General features: G+C 43.3%; 1 protein-coding gene across 1 annotated transcript; it reads left to right on the plus strand.

The window, feature by feature from the left end:
- The first annotated feature begins 221 nt into the window (after window positions 1-221).
- On the plus strand, window positions 222-16,054 carry LOC120547586 (geranylgeranyl pyrophosphate synthase-like). Its single transcript, XM_039783066.1, is given in 5 exon segments — window positions 222-379; window positions 2,488-2,580; window positions 5,724-5,794; window positions 14,420-14,851; window positions 14,853-16,054. Coding segments are annotated over 5 exon segments (972 nt in total). The 5' UTR covers window positions 222-375; the 3' UTR covers window positions 15,225-16,054.
- The last annotated feature ends 7,565 nt before the right edge of the window (window positions 16,055-23,619 follow it).

Raw genomic sequence — 23,619 nt, forward strand, 5'->3', positions numbered from 1 at the left:
GGAACATTTATGTGAGAAATCTGACAGGTTTTAACGTCGTCCGTTGGCCCCCTGGTTGATGTTGGATGCGGATGGGTAAAAGTGGTTTTCACAGAGCGCTGCTGTTTGCCTTGTTGAGTAGCTCTTCTAGCCTAGCTCTTTCTGTGATCCCCCCGCCCCCCCCCCCGCCTCCTGAGAATGATTGACGGGCAGATTAACCCCGCCTCAACCAAAGATACGATCGCCCATAGGATGGCACAGGGAAGGGTAACGCCCAAGCAGCATCGGATTGGCTGGTTGAGGAGAAAAATATCCATGGTACGAAATCGTCCTACTGGATTGTTCTCACAGAGAGAAAAAACCTGCTAAAAACTACAACCCCCAGCTTTGCAACAGATGTGTGAGTGTGTGTTCGATATGTATTACAGACTGTCCCGACGAGACGTATGTGTGGTTTTCCAATTTGCTTACAGGCCGGAAGCTTTTACCGGGCAATATAGAAATGCAACTGCAACACACAATGTGCGAGGCACCCATATTCCCCACCTACTCTGCGCCTGCTCTGTAACGACGTCGAAGCATATATAGGTAGCTGATCAAAACTAGCTTGTCTTGAAAAGTGTCTGTATAGTACGTAGCTATAACGGCATTAGCTTAGCATAGCATCCGGTACATTTTCCAGTAACACGCGGACCTATAATGATATGAACGTGTGGATGTGACAGTCATATCGTGTGTCTTAATCGACCCGCATTGAAGTGAACGTTTTTATTTTGAAAAAAGAAAAGAAATGCTCAACGGTGGTTTACCGGCACGTTTATGTTAGTCTGCTAATGCTAGCTAACTAGCAGTCTGGCTAAAAGGAATACAAGTCATCAGACTGACAGGCAGCAGCAAGGTGGGTGGAGTTAAGAACACTGGAAGGGCTAAATGTCACAGCATCATTTTAGTTTTCAAGCTTCATTGTGTATGTGTAATTTGGGTCACTGTGTAATTCAAAATTCCTTAATATTGTCCTCAGTTGTCCTTCCCATAAATTTAACTTTTTTTCACCAATACTTTACATTGGCTTTTTGGTTGAATCTTAATAGCATAACAATTCAAAGTGCAAGTAAAAAACAGCCTAAATGTAATTGAACTGAGTAATGGTTCTGTTAAAAAGTGAAGTCGACATATCTAATGGAAAATGACCTAGATTATGATAATTCGAGTTAGGTATTCGTTGTAGACAAGATAAATAAAGTGTGTATTTAGTATTTGTTTTCCACATTACACCAAATAATGTAGCGTGTGGGCTTTTAATGTGTACAGTAAACTATCAGTTACAGGGCTGTGTTAGATAGTACTGTACCTTTTAAACTAGTAACTATCTAAATTCTAGGGTGTCGGCTTTTTTTAAAAAGCAATGATGACTCATTACGTGACAAGAGATCAGGTCTTCTTGAGATAATATTGCACTGTCTCTTGCTGGAGATGGATGGCAGCATTGTGTCATTTGATAAAAAAAAATGTCTTGGCAGTGGAAGCTTTGCGTCAACAATGTGAACAGTTACATTTTGACCCTAACCAAATTTAGTTCACTAATAATACTAAGATAGAGGGTTCACACTTATTTTTAGGTTGATAGGCTTATAGATGTTTATGATGTGACTGGATGTAAATTATCTAGTCTGGGACTTTTATGAAATAAACTGCTGTTTTATGTAAAGAATTTTTTTTCTTATGATCACTAGCTGTCACAGACAACCCAACCTTTCTATTTTTATTGCTACACCACCACTCATCACCGTCACAGTTTCTGTGACTCACCAGTAATGTGATTGTTTTAACTTATCCAATCATGTGATCAGCGTGTCACCATGCACAGGGGATTTCATGGCTCTGCACATGCGTCTGACCACACAGTGCATTACATCATGAAAAATATTTATTGAAGTTTGTCAGAACCTTTAATTTTCTTCTTTGCCTTAGATGAGTTAGAGCTTTTTAAAGCATTACAAACAACGCATTAGTTTTGCAATTCTCATTGCATTTCTTGTGTTGCAATTCTGTGCTTATTTTAAGAAAAAGTACAACAAAATGGTAAAAGCATCACTCAAAAATGAACCCCACACAGTTCCCGTGTATTATGCTTTTAAGTGTGTAGCAGCATTTTGCAGTTATGTCTCTGATGTCAGTTACACCAAGAATGCATTTGAGTCTGACATTGTTCCTGCCATGTCAACACACTCTCTTCTGCAATTTCTTCAACTACAATTCTGTCTACTCAGCACTTCCCCAATCTATCAGTTAGGAGCCAGCTTAAAGTTTGGCGCTGAACAATAACCAATACAAGTAACCCAATATGAACACACCACAGGCATCACTAATTACAATTACACACATACAGTATTCACTACTTCTGTTTACTCCGTGTGATTGTGGACTTGTACCAACCTTTTAACTTTCAGAGTTCAGTAATATCACTATTGTTATTTTACTGTGTATGTTCTTCGTCCTCCAATATAGATTTGGGGGAACTTGAAGCAATGGATGGCGACTCGGAAGCCCCCTCTGGGCGAATTCTTCTGGAACCGTACAAGTACTTGTTGCAATTACCAGGTGAGTCTTTCTCAATGTCAGTGACTGCAGAGTGGTGGAAGAGACATGTATGGAGGCATGCAGACATGCAGTGAAAAGGTCCTCAAAAGCCATGTATACTGTTGATAAGGGCTGCCGTTAGCGCACTACCGCGTTTTTTTTGTTCTTGCAAGGGTGTTACTATCAAACAGTGTTCAGTAGTCTGTCTGTGTTTCAACAGCGAATGGGTGCAGAGTAGAGCTGTCAATCTTCCTCTATAATACCATTCAAATTTCATTTTTTTTTTTAAATATTCAAATAATATTAATATTTAATGCTCAAATGCAGCCTGTTATTAATATGTACTACAATATTGTCAATGCCACTGTAAGAATGTGGTTGTTGTTACACGTTCTGTCCACTAGAGGGACTTCCAACATCAGCCTGGCCGTGAAGGGGACCTACGTCATGGTACATTGCATTTCTGGCTCGCAACTTTGTTTTACATTCATTTTCCACCATGCACACAGCGACAAACACAAATCAACAGAGAACTCTGTAATGAAACATTATCTAACAAGTGTAGTGAAGCGGCTCTGTTGTAAAGGCTAACGTTGCTTGGTTAGCACAATGACCTCATGTTAGAAAGCGTAGCAGAAACGACTTGTCATAAACTAAGTAACATAGTGTTATCCACGATGCTAACGGCATTAATAACTAAGCCAAACGGTGCTGTGACTACTATTTTTGTGATTTATAAGCAACCTGTTTCTTTCAGATTGTCACGTTACTGATAATACAGCTATTAGAAGGTAACATATGAAGTCGAAGCTAACTCTGACAGCTAACATAAAAATGTAGCTGTCTCAATGAAGTTACCAGCTAACATAACTGCAAACTTTTGCTTTTTGGCAAAATCACCATTTTGAATGGGAAAATGTCATCCACGTGTATCGTGTAGATCCGAAGAGTTTTTATTTGGGGGGGGGTCCGAGACCCAGTGCTAATACGGCACTGGTGCCTTAACGACCGTTATCTACCGGACCGAATAGCAACGCGGATTTCGTTGCCTCATTTAGATGCCACTTAAATGCCTGCGCTTCTCTCTGATGCTCCGAAAACTGACGTTGGAGGGAACTGAAACATATAACCTAAGCCTTTTGGCTCGGTGGATGTCAATTTTAAAGTCATGTTACAATTATTTTGCATTATTCTTCCGATTTCCAGCATCTGTCACCCCACCGTGCTAATGTTATAGCTCCGTGATCTTAAAGGAACACGCCGACTTATTGGGAATTTAGCTTATTCACCGTAACCCCCAGAGTTAGACAAGTCGATACATACCCTTCTCATCTCTGTGCGTGCTGTAACGCTGTCTGACGGCTCCAGCATTAGCTTAGCCCAGCACAGATCCTGCAGGTAACTGGTTCCAACTAGCCTACTGCTCCGAATTGTGACAAAAGTGACAAAATAACGCCAACATGTTCCTGTTTACATGTTGTGATTTGTAGAGTCACAGCGTGTACAAAAAACAACGTAACATGAGACACAGCCGTCTATCTGTAAACAAACCGGGAACTATATTCTCAGACAGGCTTGCTGCGAGCTTATCACTCCGCCCAAGTACTATATTCTTCCGCCTTTTTGTACACGCTGTGACTCTACAAATCACAACATGTAAATAGGAACATGTTGGCGTTATTTTGTCACTTATTCGGAGCAGTAGGATTACTGGAACCATTCACCTGCCTGTTCTGTTATGGGCTGATGCCGCTGGAGCCGTCAGACAGCTTTACAGCACGCACGGAGATTAGAAGGGTATGTATCGACTTGTCTTACTCTGGGGGTTACGGTGAATAAGCTAAATTCCCAATAAGTCGGCGTGTTCCTTTAAGACCTCACAGTGCGTTGTGTTTCTCAATCCCGCTTACTTTTCTTGTTCATCAGACATGACAAAAGCATTTTGTTTTCACATGCGGGTAGGCCAAGGCGAGAAGAGGGAGATTTGCTAACGTTAGTCAACATATTTATAAAAGAAAATAAAAAAATCACATTTGAATAGTAATTTCAGCATTTGAATAGTATTGCTTTTTTTTTACTATTTGAATTATATTGGACTTTTGGAATTCGTTCCAACAGCCCTAGTGCAGAATGCATGTGAGCGGAGCCGAGGGTCTAGAATTTTCACTCCTCATTGAATGTGATGAAAGGCTCTAGTGTACACACAGCAGACATAAACTGCATGCTGCATAAAATGAGAGTTGTTCGTCAACACTAACACCTGAGCTTTGTGTTGTTAGTAGATGCTGCTTAATTTCATCTAAGTGTGTATGTATGTTACTGCTGTGGCAAAGTAGGCTTGAATGGCATTCAATTCATTGATTGTGATGTATTGTGCATTTCGAACACAATCATGACAACTGACTAATACTTAAACTACAAATCTGTATTTTGGCAGCAGCATATTTGAAAGGTGTTATGTTTTTCAGGCATGAATAATATGGTCTTTAGTTTAACGTTTCACTGCAGAATTGGTAACCGATTAGAACCGATGTGTTAGATTACATGTCATTTAGCTGGCACTTTTATCCAAAGCAACTTCCAATTAAGTGCTTTCAACCCTGAAGGTGCAAACTTCAGACAGCAAGTAGTAAGTGCAAGTGCTTTAAATAAGCACTAAATAAAAAAACATTTTTATTCTTCATGTTTATCCGAGATGTAGTCGGAAGAGATGTGTTTTTAGCCTTCGGCGGAAGATGCGTAGGCTTTCGGCCATCCTGATGTCAATAGGGAGCTCATTCCACCATTTGTCATATTGGTAATATCTTTTTCTTGTATATGAGGCTATATTTCACACATTGATGACTCCAAATGGTAATTAAACGGAACGGTTTTAGAATTTAAAGTAACATTGTCCAAACAATGCCTCTAAAACCTGATTAATACCGACTAGAATAACCGCCCACCAGCTGTGCTAATATAGACCTCTACAAATTGTGCATTCTTCAATATCCGTGACATAAGGACTAAATACTAATGTAAGTAAAGAAAGCAAATAAAATGAGCTCATCATTTGCAACAATTGTCATTGTAAAGGATTTATTTAAAGGTGTTTTCCTTTGCATACTATAGTACGCATGTCTTTGACTATTAAACTTGAAATGTTGTTTTTCCGCTCTTTTTAGGAAAGCAGGTGAGGACAAAACTCTCCCAAGCATTTAACCACTGGCTCAATGTTCCAGAGGACAAACTGCAGGTGAGAAATCAGCCATTTCCAGTCTAACATTTAGAGTCACCTGATGCTTATTGTTGCGGACAGGTTCTGAAAGGGGAAACTATGCTGTGCTTATTCTAAATAGGCAACTCATTTTGCAATGCAACCAGAAGGTTGAGTTGTTACTAACTGAATGTAAATGTAAAGCTTGGATGTGGAGCTTAGATCATCCATGATTTATTACAGGAGGTTGTTAATGCATCTGATGATCAAGTGAAATGAAATGAAAAAGGTGGGCAATGCTTTCAAAAACAGAATAGTTACCCTTTTCTATATTTGTTTGATCTTTGTTTCCCTTATTTCTAATTTCATGAATTGTTAAAGTTGGATGCATTTTGTTTGCCCATATAGATGGTGTGTATTCTCACTTTTAAAAGTTAAAAAGAATTTGTCTTGAGTAAGGAAAGTATCACCTAAATACTAAAGCTACATCAAACCCAGGGGGCAGAAAGACTCTAAAAGAAGTTAATTGGCTAACATGTTAGCAAGCCGTTATTTATACAGCAGATATGGACCAATCATTAGTTTTGGTTTGATCCTCATCAACTGCTGAGAAAGATATCTGGATCTAAAGCTTGCTAGATGTTCGACTCTCTTCATCAGCTAGGTGCTAAGTTTGTCCGTGGTTTTGCTGTAGAGCTACAGTTTGGTGATTCAGTCATTTGTTTTTGGTTTGTTACTACTGACCCGGTTTGCCTAACATGTAGTCAACCAATCAACTTTTTTTTTTAAGAGATGATTGTCAGGTTGGACTGCTTTAGGCTCAGTCCGATATCCTGTTTCCAGACCTCTGAAATGCCACCCACATCAAACATTCTGTGGAGCGATTCAAAAAGGTCTAGTGTTGCTCTGGTGAATGGCTTTATAGCCAATTGGAAGAACAACTGAGCCCATCACAGGCTTTGTGGGTTAAGACTAAAGTTAATGTGACTAACAATACCAAGATGTGTCAGATCATATGTTGTGCTCAAATTTCTTCAGTGTTTCACTGTCTGGACAATTTTTCAAAAATTAGGAAAAATCCCACCTTTTAAGCACACGAATTTTCTTGGTGAATGAATAATGTATTATAAATACAGTACAGGCCAAAAGTTTGGACACACCTTCTCATTCAATGCGTTTCCTTTATTTTCATGACTATTTACATTGTAGATTCTCACTGAAGGCATCAAAACTATGAATGAACACATATGGAATTATGTACTTAACAAAAAAGTATGAAATAACTGAAAACATGTCTTATATTTTAGATTCCTCAAAGTAGCCACCCTTTGCTTTGTTGATAGCGCTGCAAACCCTTGGTGTTCTCTCAATGAGCTTCATGAGGTAGTCACCTGAAATGGTTTTCACTTCACATGTGTGCCTTGTCAGGGTTAATTATTGTTGTGCAGAAGTCAGGTTGATACACAGCCGACATATTATGGCAAGAACCAATCAGCTAAGTAAAGAGAAACGAGTGGCCATCATTATTTTGAACAAATGAAGGTCAGTCAGTCCGGAAAATTGCGAAAACTTTGAATGTGTCCCCAAGTGCAGTCGCAAAAACCATCAAGCGTTAAAATGAAACTGGCTCACATGAGGACACCCCCAATGGAAAGGAAGACCAAGAGTCATCTCTGCTGCTGAGGATAAGTTCATCCGAGTCACCAGCCTCAGAAATCGCAAGTTAACAGCAGCTCAGATTAGAGACCAGATGAATGCCACACAGAGTTCTAGCAGCAGACACATCTCTAGAACAACCGTTAAGAGGAGACTGCGCGAATCAGGCCTTCATGGTCAAGTAGCTGCTAGAAACCCACTGCTAAGGAGAGGCAACAAGCAGAAGAGGTTTGTTTGGGCCAAGAAACACAAGGAATGGACATTAGACCAGTGGAAATCTGTGCTTTGGTCTGATGAGTCCAAATTTGAGATCTTTGGTTCCAACCGCCATGTCTTTGTGCGACGCAGAAAAGGTGAACAGATGGATTCTACATGCCTGGTTCCCACCATGAAGCATGGAGGAGGAGGTGTGATGGTGTGGGGGTGCTTTGCTGGTGACACTGTTGGGGATTTATTCAAAATTGAAGGCATACTGAACCAGCATGGCTACCACAGCATCATGCAGCGACATGCCATCCCATCCGGTTTGCGTTTAGTTGGACCATCATTTATTTTTCAACAGGACAATGACCCCAAAACACACCTCCAGGCTGTGTAAGGGATATTTGACCAAGAAGGAGAGTGATTGAGTGCTGCGCCAGATGACCCGGCCTCCACAGTCACCGGACCTGAACCCAATCGAGATGGTTTGGGGTGAGCTGGACCGCAGAGTGAAGGCAAAAGGGCCAACAAGTGCTAAGCATCTCTAGGAACTCCTTCAAGACTGTTGGAAAACCATTTCAGGTGACTACCTCTTGAAGCTCATCAAGAGAATGCCAAGAGTGTGCAAAGCAGTAATCCGAGCAAAGGGTGGCTACTTTGAGGAATCTAAAATATAAGACATGTTTTCAGTTATTTCACACTTTTTTGTTAAGTACATAATTCCATATGTGTTCATTCATAGTTTTGATGCCTTCAGTGAGAATCTACAATGTAAATAGTCATGAAAATAAAGGAAACACATTGAATGAGAAGGTGTGTCCAAACTTTTGGCCTGTACTGTACATAAATGTTCTTCCTTAAAATACAGGGGGCATAAGTAAGTACACCCCTATGTTAAATTCCTGTAGAGGCAGGCAGATTTTTATTTTTAAAGGTTATTTCATGGATCCAGGATACTATGCATCCTGATAAAGTTCCCTTGGCCTTTGGAATTAAAATAACCCCACATCATCACATACCCTTCACCATACCTAGAGATTGGCATGGTTTTATTTCAGTTAGCCTAATAGCTGGTTTGATTTGCATTGAGACATGATTTTTATGGAAAGTACCCCATGCCAGGGTTCATAAACTTATGAGCATCACTTATCAGCAACCATTCATCCAATGTTCCAAAGGCACATTCTGTTTACTAATCTGATTATCATTTCATATCAGGGGGGGGGGGATTGTATGAAGCACATTTTTATGTATGAAAAGTTCTATATAAATAAAGTCTGATTGATTGATAAAGAGCAATTAAAAATAAAACAGGCTAAAACAGAATAGGATTATACGGATACAAATACAAGAACATAGTTACAGTGCAGTGTAAGAAATTAATCATTATTTGATTAAATAGGTTGTATGGACGGTACCGGAAAAAGGTACCATTGTGTACCAGCACTGAAATTCAGGTTTCGGTAAAAATGTGAACAGTACCTAACCCTACCTGCCACTTTTAAATCCTTTTGTGTGGCAGCATTTTGGATCCCAGTGGAAATGCCGCAGTTATTAGGTCTGAAGAGGTTAGTTATACAGGAGAGAAGCCATTTGAGTTTGTGGCAAAGCCTTTTACAGTGCTCATTTTTCATTTTGTGACTTTCGATTGAATAAAAGATACTGTATTTCGTCATTGAAGTTTTCTTTTAAAATAGTGTTAAAGTCTCGTTCTCGTGGATTGTTTCATCTTGTGAGCTGAGTGTCTGTCAGCAAAGGATTAGCATGATTCAAGTCCCAGACGGCTTCCCAGGAAAACTTGTGCCTCCACTCATCCATTACAGTATCGTTGTAATACATTCTTGAATGCTGCCTGAGGCATCTACAGATAGTGGGCTGATTGGCATTCCTGCTTTTCCTCAGTCAGATTAATTTCAAATTAGCCATTTAGGATTTGTTTTATTGAGCAGGACTCTCACCAATGTCCACTTAGAGAGATCAGGCCATTGGCCTTATTATACTAATAACGTTAACATTGTAGTGGCCGAATACTGGCCCTGTGTCCAGTAATGAAAATATGGAGACTGTATTTTTCTTAATTTACATGCCTTTCTCAGCAAAGAATGCTAAGTGCTGAGCCCGTCAGGTCTCATTCAGTTTGCTGTTCAATAGGTCTCCCTTTGTCCTGAATGTTTTATAAACCCTTGACAAGTAGAGGAATCCTAGTTCTGCAGCAAAGCTCAGCGGTCACACGGTCTCCTGTGGTTATTTCATCTCACAGTGCAAAAGAAAAGTCCTCCCCTGATGTATTGATGGTTTCAGGCCTCAATAAAAAAAAGAACGAGGTGCAGGTGTGTGAGTAATGTAGAATATTTATTCCTTAAGTAATAAAGTAGTCTCTTCAGTTGTCACAATATTGGAGTATAAATCAATCATGTCATGTCAGCCCTCCTGCTACAGCTGCATCCATCTCACGCTGCAGTAGAGATATATTTAATGACAGCTTTCACACTGCTACTATGACAGTGGGTTATATGTCTTTAAATGGATTCAATTTGCAAAATGAATAAAAGAAGCAACTCAACATTCTTTTTTCACATTACATCTTTCCTGCTGGCAGTTTAAATTCAGGAGCACATATGCTCCTTGAGGCTACAATGACGTTACCTTAGAGTTTTAAATTTGGCTGATCAGTTTTTGTTTTGTTGAGTTGTAGATTAGTTGGCAGTTCGGATGGCTTACGCATATGCGGATTGTAACCAAATCTACTTTTGTTCTCCTGATAATTCCAGTTTAGAACAACAGAATTTCCTTGTTTGGCATATCGAACTTCTCCCCCTATGACTCCCTCTGTCTCCCCTCTTGCTCACTCTACGTAGCAGCACTCTAAACTCCTGCTGAACCCATCATGCAGCCATAGAGCACTCCTCTCGTCATCATTAGCACACTGCTGCCATGTAGTCGCCACCATGGAAACAACCGTGCCTTCAGATGGATGGAAGCAGTGACAGTAGCACAGTGTCTCAGTCATCTGGCAATGAATTTTTTATCAAACCCCCATATGTGCCGCTCCACTGTGTAGTACAGAACAGGTTGTAAAGGTTTGGGAAATTCCCTCTAAACACACACCGTCTTCTGTCTTCTACTTTGAACATGTCATACATGAGAATGTTTGATGCCTCAGGCTTAGAGCTTCTTGTAGGTTTTAATGTGACTGATGCAGTGACTATAATGTAGCTGTCTCTGTGAGAAAATGACAAGGAACTGAATTGCAGGTTAGCATATCACATATGATATGGATATGGACTGCTGGATTGTATTAATACAAGTGAAGTTATCCTTTTTAGACGAGGTCAAATGTCTGGATACAACCCGTAAGTTGTTAGAGGGTTATCATTACATGAAGTAGATAAGAAGTTGTGACAACAGCAAATTGTACAGCAGTAAAGCCTGGATCAGGCTAGACAGTACATTTGTTATACATTTGTACTGCAGGGTTTTACCAGGAAAAAGTTAAGCTGCAGTAGTTAGCCAGACACATCTCATCTCATGCTCAATTTAGTGATGCACGACAGCCTAAACAATAGCCACACTCATATAAATATGACCTTGCTGAACCAGCTCCTCTGCTCTTTTCCCTAAATGTAAATGTTTTATTTCATAAAAGTGTATGCAAGAAAATTGATGAATGTGAAGGTGGTGTTTGTCTCAGATCAGGTGACCCACCACGTCTTTGTAAATTACTGTTAGTTAGTTATGGAATCAATTATCTACATTGTGGCTTTGGCTTCACCACACAGCATCAAAGACAATTGGTGAAGACTAACCGCAAAGAACACCGCATCAAGATTCAAAGAACACCCAAAACATAAATTCGAGATTAAGCTTACACTGTGGCTTCTTGAGTGTTTGTAAAAAAATTGGTAGGACATCTTCTGTATTAAGTTTGTACACCAAGATTGCGGTTTTAGATGAATCGGAAAGCATTTTTCTGATTCAGATTTGTGTATGATCACGTGGGATGACCATGGTAAAACCTTGGCCAGACTTCAACAGTCCTGCAGTCTTACTAAGAGGGATTACTGTAGGTGCTAACTGCCACAAGTGTATACCGGAGTAAGACAGGTTTATGCATGCTAGGGTTGTGCCTATGGATGATGTCATTGTCCATCGTGATGGCTGACCAACATCACGATGGAGAGCCACCATTGTGATGCCACGCCCCCCCACCCATTCATCGCAATGTTTTACTGTAAATGGGACATCGACCAACCCTAATGCATGACATGCACATAACTGACTTGTCAGTTTCAATGTTATTTCCCTTGGACTCAGTGCACTTGTTTGTTGTAAAGCAGTCTCTGCATTAATCACGGATCACTGATTGTAGCTTTGGCAAAGTCAGTAACTTCTGGTGATAGTCAAAGTCTTGCGGAGCAGTGAAGGCACTCGGTACTTAAATGGCAGTATTTGTGGGTTTAATAACTGCTGCTGTTATCTGAAGCTTTAAATCTTGTCTTGATTGTGCCCTTCTACCTTTATCCTTACAGGGAATAGTAATTCATAGAGACCACAGTCGGTTTGCAATGAAACTTTGAATCTTTGAGTATGTTTTTGGCCATGGGGGTCGTTAGGCCTGGGCGTCACTGGCTACAGCCCCGAATGTTTTTATAAATAGCCCCGTATCTGGGCGCCTGGGTAGCTCACCTGGTAGAGTGCGCACCCATATGTAGAGTTTCACTCCTCGACGCAGCGGCCACTGGGTCGACTCCGACCTGCGTTCCTTTGCTGCGTGTCATTCCCCCTTTCTCTCCCCTTTCATGTCTTCAGCGGTCTTATAAAATTAAAGGCCTAAAATGCCCACAGAAAAGTAGCCCCAGATCTAGCACTGGATCGCTCTCTCCCTCTTTTGTTTTTCTTCAAAAAATAAGCGTAATAGACTTAAAAAGCACTGATATTGCACATGCCAATTATGAAAACAACTTTTTCCCAAGGCACTCGCAGTTATTTATCAATAAACATTCAATAATACAAAAAACACACACACACACACACACACACACACACACACACACACAAAAAAAAAAAAAAAAAAAAAAAAAAAAAAAAAACACACACACACACACACACACACACACACACACACACACACACACACACACACACACACACACACACACACACACACAAAAAAAAAAAAAAAAAATGATCTGCATCCAATCAGCAGGCGTTTTGAGGACTGAAATACGTATTATTACTATTGTTATGCACCAGATTGATGCATTTAACTACCACAAATACAATTGTTTCTCCCGGTGGGGCATTTATTTCTGTGTGTGCATTCACTGTAGCTTTACCCATAACCTCCCTCTCTTGTAAGTGGCTCACTGAGGTTGCAGGGTGAGCGAGTGTCAGGACCCATTCAGAAGGAAAAGATAGTTTGGCAGATAAACTGCCCAGCCTTGGCCATCTGCCTGCCCCACTGAGCCTCTCTTTGTGCTCCCCCAGCCCCATACAAACAGCTTTCCTTACCAGGCCACACCACTTGTCTTTTAAATCAGCAGAGCACTCCAGCAGGCTGCACGGCCAGCTCAAGACAGCAGACACCTGATGGCATCCCTGACCTGACTGTTTTGTGTCAAACATGGACCTGAAACAAAGCCATTTTATGTTATAAAGGCATCCTCCTGGGGGGACAGTGGACGTTTACCATGGCTGTTCACTAATTTGTCATTTGTCCACATAGCTCTTGAGGGTCATATTCTATTTAACCCTAGTATTGACTTCGGGTCACATTGACCCGTTTTTCAGTTTTTGTTTTGTATCATAAAATATGTGACGTAGAAATAATCGCTGAAAATGTGTAGAAGAAAAATGTAACTATTTGAAATGTTTGAGAAAGCAAAAACAAACGGCAAAAACATTGGGGGAAAAAATTGTTTTTTTCAAGGTTGACGGCAAGACAACACAAGGGTTAAGCTGTTGGAGCTTGTCAATACACTCATCATTTATGGCTAAGGATAAGTACTCAGGCCACGTCATTTTCTCTTTAGAGAAGGTGAAAGTGTGCTAAGCCTTGTAGTGTCACTTGTAATTACTTAACCATGTGAATACATCCATCCATTATCTGTAACCGCTTATCCTATTGGGTCGTGGCGGGGGAGCCGATCCCAGCTGACATTGAGCGAGAGCTGGGATACAGGTCACTAGACTCACAAGGCTGACACAGAGACAGAGAACCTTTCACGCTCTTCCCAGTCACACCTACAGGCCCAAACATGAAACCCTCTTCCTGTAAGGCGACAGTGCCAACCACTGCCCACCTATGTGAATACATTTCCTCTAAACTCATCAAGCCACTGTTGCTCTCTCTTGGGCACAACAGTGAGTCATAGAGTAGGCGACCAATCTCTGAATCTGAAACCGCTCCAGTCTGGAGTAGATCTTCTCTCAACTCTCATTCTTTCTGACTGACTACCAGCTTGTTTTTAGCAACATTGGTACTGTCTAATGATGAAGATTCTCACTAGAGTAGTTCAGGCAAGACTGTAGGCATGGCACCCTCTGCTGTATACAAGTTATAATGCATAATTTACACAGAGCTCCAGAGAACAGGTTACTGTATGTGTTACTAGTCAAGTGAAAGGACGTTTCCATGGGATAAGCATCGTTGCAACAGTTTCTGAAATGTAGTATAGCAAAACATAAAATCATTCATTACTATAAAATGGAAAAGCTGATGTTATTGCACAGTAATTCTCAAACTATGCTTTCATTTCTGCATAAACGTATAGTTTAATGATCAGATATGTTTGTTGTCGTGTTCAGGTGATCATCCAGGTGACTGAGATGCTGCACAACGCCAGCTTGCTCATAGACGACATCGAGGACAGCTCCAAGCTGCGGCGAGGCTTCCCTGTGGCCCACAGCATCTATGGCATTCCCTCCGTTATCAACTCGGCCAACTACGTCTACTTCCTGGGGTTGGAGAAAGTGCTGACCCTGGAGCACCCTGAGGCTGTCCGAGTGTTTACCCGGCAACTGCTGGAGCTACACCGTGGTCAGGGTCTGGACATCCACTGGAGGGACACCTACACCTGTCCCACTGAGCAGGAGTACCGCAACATGGTGCTACAGAAAACTGGAGGGCTCTTTGGTCTGGCTGTGGGCCTAATGCAGCTCTTCTCAGATTGGAAACAGGACCTGAAACCCCTTCTGGACACACTGGGTCTCTTCTTCCAGATCCGTGACGACTACGCGCAACCTGAGCTCTCGTGAGTACAGCGAGAACAAGAGCTTCTGCGAGGACCTGACTGAGGGAAAGTTCTCTTTCCCCACCATTCACGCCATATGGTCGCGTCCAGAGAGCACTCAGGTGCAGAACATCCTGAGGCAGCGCACAGAGAACATGGACATCAAACGATACTGTGTGGACTACCTGGAGAAGGTCGGCTCGTTTGCCTACACCCGTCAGACTCTGCGAGACCTGGAGGAGGAGGTCTACCGTCTCATCGGGGAGTTTGGGGGAAACCCTCAACTGGAGAGCCTCGTCAAACACCTCAGCCAAATGCATCGTGAGGCTGAAGCCGCAGCAGAGTCCAGTACTGAGCCACACTCCAACCAAAACCACTGACCTCATCCACCATAACTAACATACTAGCCCTGCACACTCCACTAGCACAGAAGCTTTGCTAATACACTGATGCAGATATTACCAAAAGCTCAACACACATACCGGTATGTTACATTCACAAACTATTCAATGAGTTACAATTCATCATTAAACTTGAGAATTCTGGTAGCCAGCTCTGACTGCATTAAGCAGCCATGTACGAGCCAGCAAAGCAGCCCCAAATGTTGCCTTTGTTTTGTGTGCTGAATGGCATCCTTCATGTAACAAAATACACATCACCAATTTTTGTGTCCAATTGTAGCTGTGCAGTCAATGGAATAAAAAAAAAAAAATCTTGGTTTTATGTTATAAACAACAAGATGGCAATACTCAAAAGCCTTCCTTTTGATGTGCACTACAGTGCATATACATGTATTTTTTTTATTTTAGCCTCTAAATGAAAATGGTTTATCTAGAGCAGAGTGAATGCTGGGTGTGTTTTTTCTAAAGTCCCTGTTTAAATAAGATGTCTTGAGTGTATGACGTGTGATTTGGGGATCCTTAATTATTAACCCGCCAGAGTGCCAATCCTGCAGAAAAGACCTCTGCAACTCAATTGTCTACTTGTTATATAACATGCTGGCATTGTATGCAAAGTAGTGCTCATGCTTTTTATGCATCTTTATATAAAAACATTGTTGATGTTTTGGTTTATTGCAGACTGTGTTTCCATCTAGTTCAGATTTACATTTCAAAATTTATTAGGGTGATTCAGTTATATTTGTAAGTAGACACTGTGCTGCAGTTAAGAACATCTTTGCATCTATTGAATAAAAAAAGAGAACCTGTGGGCTTGTCTGACTCCTTTAAAACTAAATGTCTCAACTCCCTGTGGCATGTAGTTTTGTTTTCATTGTTTTGAACCGCCTTCAACTGGAACTTGTGATCGTGTGGTTATGACATGGGAAGTCGTATACATATGCTTGCGTTCTGTGGCGGCAACGGGTGGATAGAGCCACGATTACCTACCTAATGAGACTGAGAATGAGAATCCTCGGTACGACGTCATTGATGCATTTGCCAATGTAGCCAATGACTGAGTCTGTACAGTATATGTGCTTAACTCCACCCTAGACTCTGTCCCTGCAGCAGCTCCGTTTTCTCCCAGCACCGACATTCGCTTATCTCCCAGTCTACACACAATGACTGCTAAATGTTTTTTTCCCACTAAAATAAATACAGAATGGCTGCAGCTGGATAGTAGCGGGTGTGTTGTTGAAATATGTGTTGTTTAGTAATAGTAACCCCAAACCCGAGCCAAGTCATGACCCTAAATTGTGCAAACTCAGTTTCGTACGAAAAAAAGCTGATTTACGAGATATAAAATTGTGGCACCCCCTAGTGGCAGGAAATGTCATGAGCAACAATTTGGTTACAATCGCTTAAGCCAATTTTGGATGTAAAATTGGAGCATGGAGAATTTAAGGATTTATTCAACGAATTGCGTGGTGAGCTGGGTACTCAGTCCCCCCCCACCCCCCAGTCCGACACCACTGGGGCTGCATACTCAGCCCTAATATAATACATCCATGGCTCAGCTCTTTTGCCTGTACTCCCTGTTCATGCACGACTGCGTGGTCACACACAGCTCTAACACCATCATAGTTCAAAGTTCACTGACGGCATGACCGTCATCGGCCTGATCACCGATGACAACCTACAGAGAGGAGGTCAGAGCCCCGACATCTCGGTGCCCAGAAAACCACCTCCATCTCAACGTCAGACAGGAAAATCACTCACCTTCCGGCGAAATTCGCCGTGTTGAAACCAAAATAGGTGACCTACGTGAATCGTGTAGATTCAATGAGAAAATGTTTAAGGAGGGGGGAAATAGTTCTAGCCAATCAGATGCAAAGTAGGGCGGGTCTTTGCCAAAATGTGAGAGTAAAAAAAAATGGAGGCAAAGTTTATCAAACTTGGAGCATGTAGATACTGGCAGCTTTAGTTGAGAAAGTAGTTTAAACAAATGGCCCTGGGCATGAATAGAGGACAAGAGGAAAAGGGTGGAGAATACGCATTGTGGAAGTAGCCTACGTGCTAACGCTGCTGCAGTGATGGCTCAACCAGCTCCTTCTTATTATTGGCTGGAACACCAATGGTTATGGTTCGTGGGGCAGGTTGGCGCAGTTTGTTTTTGTTGCCTGGGCTGTCTACAGAGCCCGCGTTTTTTTACAGTGTGTTCAGGGGACAGGCAGCTAGCGGACGGTGAGCATAGACAGTATACGGTGAGGAGATGTTTGCTGTATGTGACGAAAAATTTATCTTAAAAAACGCGCCACATCACTTAGAGCACCTTTAAACGGCAAAGTGGAGGAAGCCTAGTGACAAGTCCATAGCAACCAGTTTGTGTGTTGAGTGCTTTGCTGAATGGTCTCAATGTTTTATTGTTTTACTTCATGTGAATACTAGTTTACTAGAGGAGTAACTTAGTATGTGAAGTAATGCAGTAATGCAGGAAGTGTGCATTTAGTTTCCATGCTTATTGTGTTTCCATGCTTATTGTGTTTCCACAACAACGTTGGTGAGTAAATCTACTGAAATGGCCACCACACCATAACAGAGGAGTGTGATGCATCAGTGATGCAGAGGTTAAAGCGCGTATGTCCTTGCTGTAAAAAAAAATCAATGGTAATCTGTACATCTTTGCCAAGCGCAAACCAGTGCAGAAGTTATTGATAAATTGTTGGGGAGGGTCATGCCTTTTTTCCAAATCGTTTTGGAGGGTCATAGAAAAATTATTACTCGCGAGGGGAGAGTCATGTCTATTTTGACTAAAGGTCCCATAACTCCTCCAGTTGCCCCATAAATAAATAACGAGCAGTCTCTAAGTTCCCAAATTTGTTTTTCCTCACGGCCGCACGCCGGAGATCCGGCACGGTGCTGGAATACTTTAAGCCCTGGATTTCTGTCATTCAAACAACTCTGAGTTGTAGTTTAAAACTTTTACAAGCGATTTTAATAAAATGAAGGGTTTTATTCAGGCTCGAGTCCATACGTGTAGTTAATGGATACAGGCACGCAGAACTGAAGGCTCGGTTGGCAACGATTAGCTCTTATTAGCGGTTAGCTCCGGTTAGCTCCATTATAAAGATACGGAGTGGAGGAGACTGCCACTGAGAGGGGTAACAACCATTGACATATATATTAATGGACCAATAGACCCCGTTGCTCTGGACGGAGACCAGTGAAGGCTATTAGAAGCACTTTTCCGGTGATGGCCAGCATTACTGCGCAGGCTCCAACTGACAGAGACAGTGTAAATATGACGTGAGCAACGTGTCTGAAAGTTGTAAGTGTTCTGGTAGCTGTGCCAAGAGAAATCTCAATCATTCCCAATCTTACAGAGACGGAGAGTGTAGGTATATGTAAGGAGATAACATAAGCACAGGCTAATTATTGCTGACTAACATGCTAGTTAACATTAGTAATTAAACCTAAACAGCTAACGTAAGTAGAAACTGCCTGCGAGCTTCTCCTGTACTATACGGTAATTCCTCTACTGTGCGACAGTAAGTCACTTGGTTATGACACAATCGTTAGCCTATTTTTACAAAAACGTCTGCTACGGAGCCATAACGTGAGATACAAGGTAATGGAGCCTTTTATACGTTGTTGTGTTTCTTTAGAACTAAACAATGGACAAATCGAGTCTTTAAACGCTTCGGATGTAAAGTTATTCTCAGTCAAGTGACGTAAAAAAAAATGGCGGTAAGCTGAATGCTAACAGGAGGTGATGGCCAGTTAGCAACAAAATGGCGCCATGATGGCTCGAGTTCTGAAGCGAAGCTTACCCCCTTGGTAACAACCAGACTCTGATAAATGACGTTCGGGGAGCTTTCACAGCACCGTGGCCGCGGTGTTTCAACGGTTTTATTAGTAAAGTTAATCCCACGACAAGAACAGCAGCAACTAACGTAACGATAGCCTCTCTGATCAAGTGCAACGTTGACCATGTCATGCACACGGCACGCAACTTCACAAGGGGGAGGGGCTGGAGGCAGCTCCTCTCTAAGCTACTCAGCGGCTAACGCTACTCTACGCTAACTCGCCCAGTGTTAGACCCAGGTGAAAAAAGCTTCTGGGGGGGTGTTTGGCTCGAGGTCATGGTGCAAAGGACCCTAGGGTAAATTACTCCGAACCATCACTTTAATACTAACACTCAGATTTTTGACAGTAACAGCTATTACGCACCGGAAGTGGTGCGACCTCTGCGACTACCCGATAGAATTGGGTTGGTGGTAAATGGTAGTAATAAGCTTAATTAGCAGTCAACACTTAAAACTAAAGGAACTACAGGTTAAGCCTTTCACCTGCTCCTTGAATCAACTTGTTCACAGTTAATTTTCCTTTGTCACCACAAAGGAATTGAGCCCTGGTAGCAATCTGTTTGCTAGAAGTAAAATGAGTCGCTTCGAGTACCAGAGGCTGGAGGCGAAAGCTTCCAACGAGCCGACCGACACAGTCCTGCAGAATGTGGTTGCTTGTCTCATCCTAGACTCTGAAGAGAATAACCGTGATGGTTGTGGAACTACCTGCGATGAAATACTCCAGGAACTATTAGCTTACGTGGCACAGCCGTCTTGGATGCTAAAAGCTTGCATACAAGGCTTGCTTGGCCAATTGGCGCTAATCTATCAGAGCCGAACCCATCGGCAACGCGCTGTCCTCCAAGCACAGCTCGCACTGCTGCAAGAAAGCTATGAAGCTGAGCAGCGCAAAACAGCCTGGCTTAGACCGAGAGTCCAAGCCAGGCGTGATGAGGTCTCCCGGTTAGAGGAGAGCCGTGAGGACCTCTCGGCACAGCTCCGGCGTGCCAAGCAAAGAACAGCGTTCTATTCTCCTACTCCTTGGTCTCCTCACAATCAGAGACACCATTTCTCTCCGCCACCTTGGCGAAAAACCCACTTGTCTTCTTCCCAGAGAAGAGACCGTTCTTCATCTTCTTCTCGTCCTCCTCCTCGGAGAGACCGATCTTGTTCATCTCCGCCACCTCGGCGGAGAAAACCCTCTTCCTCACCTTCCCGGAGGAGGGACCCTTCTTCCTCATCTCCTCCCCCTTGGAGGAGAGATCACCCCTCCCCCGCCAAAAGGGGGAGGAAGGTCTTGCAACATCAGAGGAACACAGGTAGAATCAGAGTTCCGTCCACTGACAAACGGTGCGAGCCACAAAGCTCGCCATCCCGCTTTGATCAGGCCCCCTCCCCACTGCCAAAGGGGAGGAGCCGTCCTCAACTGAGTGACTATGATTCTCCTGTTCTGAACGACCCCCCCCCCGGCTCCAGAGACATTATCTGATCGAGCCTTGGCTGCATGATACTCTCCAATTACGACAGAGTGACCGGTGTGACCCAACGGAACGGGTAAGTATGCTGACACCTTCACACGTCCAAGAATCACGTGATGCTGCCTTTGACCCTGAGCCTGACCCTCCTACCACATCCAACGGTCCAGCCGACCTGGATGAACCTACTTGGCTCCCCTCGGAGCCTTCAGTCACTTCGGTCTACTCGGAGACCACGGCTAGCAGCCTAGTGAACTCCAGGAGGGAGGTGTCAGAGCTGGTCATAGGTGAGAGTTATCGATAGCCTCTATCGGGCCGTTTGCTGGAAACAGGTGCTCCAGTCCGCAAGGAGACACCCCAGCTAATTTCTGATTGCAACATCCTGCTTCCTGAAGAAACCATAACTTCTCCACTCGTTAAAGAGGAAGAAAACCTCCAAACCTTGTGCGGTAAAAGTGGATCAAAACTTTCACCCACTGCAATGGAATCTTTGTGTAGCTCAAAGCCACATTCTGCCTGGACTCCACCCCTACGAAAGGGGGAGGGAGCTCCCGATGACTCGGACAACACGCGTCCATCCCCAAAACAAGGTCTGTATCCAGCAGAACTGTCAGACTCCCCAAAGGGGCCTGACACTGATTCGTCATCAGCAGAACTAGACCAGGGAGGTAACTTAAAAGGAGCCCAGAGTGCTCCCCGAAACCACGACGTCTAGCGCCTCACAAACCCCTCCCCTGACATCCTGGAAAGACCCTGCCCACAAGGGCAACGCCCATGGTACAGATACCGCAGCAGGGGAAAAAGGGGGTGTGAACACCCTAGCCCTGCTGGACTGCGTCTCCAGAATAAGTCAGACACATTCTAACACTTCGGCAGAAGTCGTTAAAACAATGCTTTCCTTCAGTACACCAGTATTAAGCGTAGCATTCAGTGGTAGCATTCCCAGCTACCTGCCTGATAAACCGCCCATCACAAAACCTGTTTTGGTCGATATCACACCCCAGAGGATGACTCTGGTGCATCCTAGTCTCATCTGTGTAAGTGACACAGAAGACTTGGGCAGCGGTCACAACCAACTGAGGCCAAGCCCACTCACTGACAGCCACCGGGGACACATTCAGGCTCAGGTCGACACCCTGAGGCCACTTGATCCTGCAGGCAGTCTGCCAGCCCCAGACGGACAAGTCACTGTCATTCATGAGCAAATGGCCATGATTCTTCCAGAGCCTGATCCTGGCTCTGATTTTTCCTTGCCGCCCGGCGAAGCACCGCGCCCGCCGCAGTCTGGCAGCCTTGACTTTTCCAACCCTCACAGGTCTTTCCTTTGCTCGCTGAACAACAGCGATGCACCGTGCCACACCTGTATGGTTAAAGGTGCACCCTTTTATGGCGCCACGCCAACAGACGTGCCCATATCACTTTGGCCAAAGAATCTTGCCATCAGGCCAGACTTGCACCATCACTTGCGCCCACCTGAAACGCCTCCAGCTTTTGCACAGAAAAACCACTGCCTTTCTTCAGAGTCACCGCAGACTCTCTTCAAGGTGGCTGGAGCAGGCGCCTTCTCTGTACTCCAGGAAAAGGGGGTCATACACTTAAGGCCGCACCTCTAGGTTAACTTGAGTGGCCCAGTTACCGGAACTGGGCGAGGTACCCAGTACCTCCTCATTGTCACGGCCAGCCTCACCATGTGGGTTGAATGCCTTTCAGCACCCAACTGCACAGCCGTGACAACCACGGTCCTGCTCCTGAACCACACGTTCAGTCAGACCAACTCCACATGCGATCCTCACTCCCAGGAGAAGAGCAGCTTCTGCACCTGGAAAGGGGGAGGGAGACTTTCCCCCCCAAGAGGATAAGACTCAAACCAGTTGAGTCATAGGGATAGCTGCATGCCTCACCTCACTCTGTTGACATGCACTTCCATCCTAAAAACTTTCTAAACAGTAATCAAACTACCTCAAAGCTTCAGTAGTAAAATTCCTTTCAGGATACCGTTTACTGTTAGTTCCATTCTGTTCCTCAAGAACCCAGTGCATGCTTTAGACTGTCAGGTGTCACAGAAAACACAACCAGGTGCTAGTAGCGAGAGATTTAATGCGAAGCATCGGTAGAGAAGGAATCTCTTCGGTCAGCAAACTCGAGACTTGTTGTAGACCCATAAATCTGCTACTAACCGTATTGTGCGATCTTCACAGGTACATCTGCGTATAGTCTTGGCAGTGCAATTCCAAATTTATGTAGCTCATAAGAATGAGAGATAGGACTCAATTTTATCTACCTACGCATCAGAAGACAATGTATACAGACTAGAGTCTGCATTGAGTATTTGTTTTGACAGTAAAACATACATGCACCAGTTTTTGGTTGTGATATGGTAAAAGATATATAAGTTTATTATTGAAGGATTATTGATTAGCTACTGATAATTGTGACGTTAATAAATCTTATTATACTTACTTAGCAGTTGCTTGTGATTATTTGTGTACTTGTTGTAATAATTGCTGGTCGAACGGGTCGCGCTCGAAATCACCCCTTCCTTTAATTCCTTTTAAAGGATTTTTACAGAAATGAGACTGCTCCACAGTTTGATTATTGGTCCCTGACAAGCAGGGTGGTGCCCCGTTTTGTTGTTTGTCGATTTGATACAGTTATTAATAACCATATTCATAACTTCATTAATATTGATAAAACATCTTTTGATAATTTGCCAATGCAATGATCAAATCTGTACCCTACGTGAATCCTACAACTCCATCCATCATCCATCCATCTTCTTCGTCCGCTTATCCGGGTCGAGTCGCAGGGGCAGCAGCTCCAGCAGGGGACCCCAAACTTCCCTTTCCCGAGCCATATTAACCAGCTCTGACTGGGGGATCCTGAGGTGTTCCCAGGCCAGGTTGGAGATATAATCCCTCCACCTAGTCCTGGGTCTTCCCCGAGGCCTCCTCCCAGCTGGACGTGCCTGGAACACCTCCCTAGGGAGGCGCCCAGGGGGCATTCTTACCAGATGCCCAAACCACCTCAACTGGTTCCTTTCAATGCAAAGGAGCAGCGGCTCTACTCCGAGCTCCT

This window comes from Perca fluviatilis, chromosome 19 (genome assembly GCF_010015445.1).
Source record: "Perca fluviatilis chromosome 19, GENO_Pfluv_1.0, whole genome shotgun sequence".
In the NCBI taxonomy this organism is placed as follows: domain Eukaryota; kingdom Metazoa; phylum Chordata; class Actinopteri; order Perciformes; family Percidae; genus Perca; species Perca fluviatilis.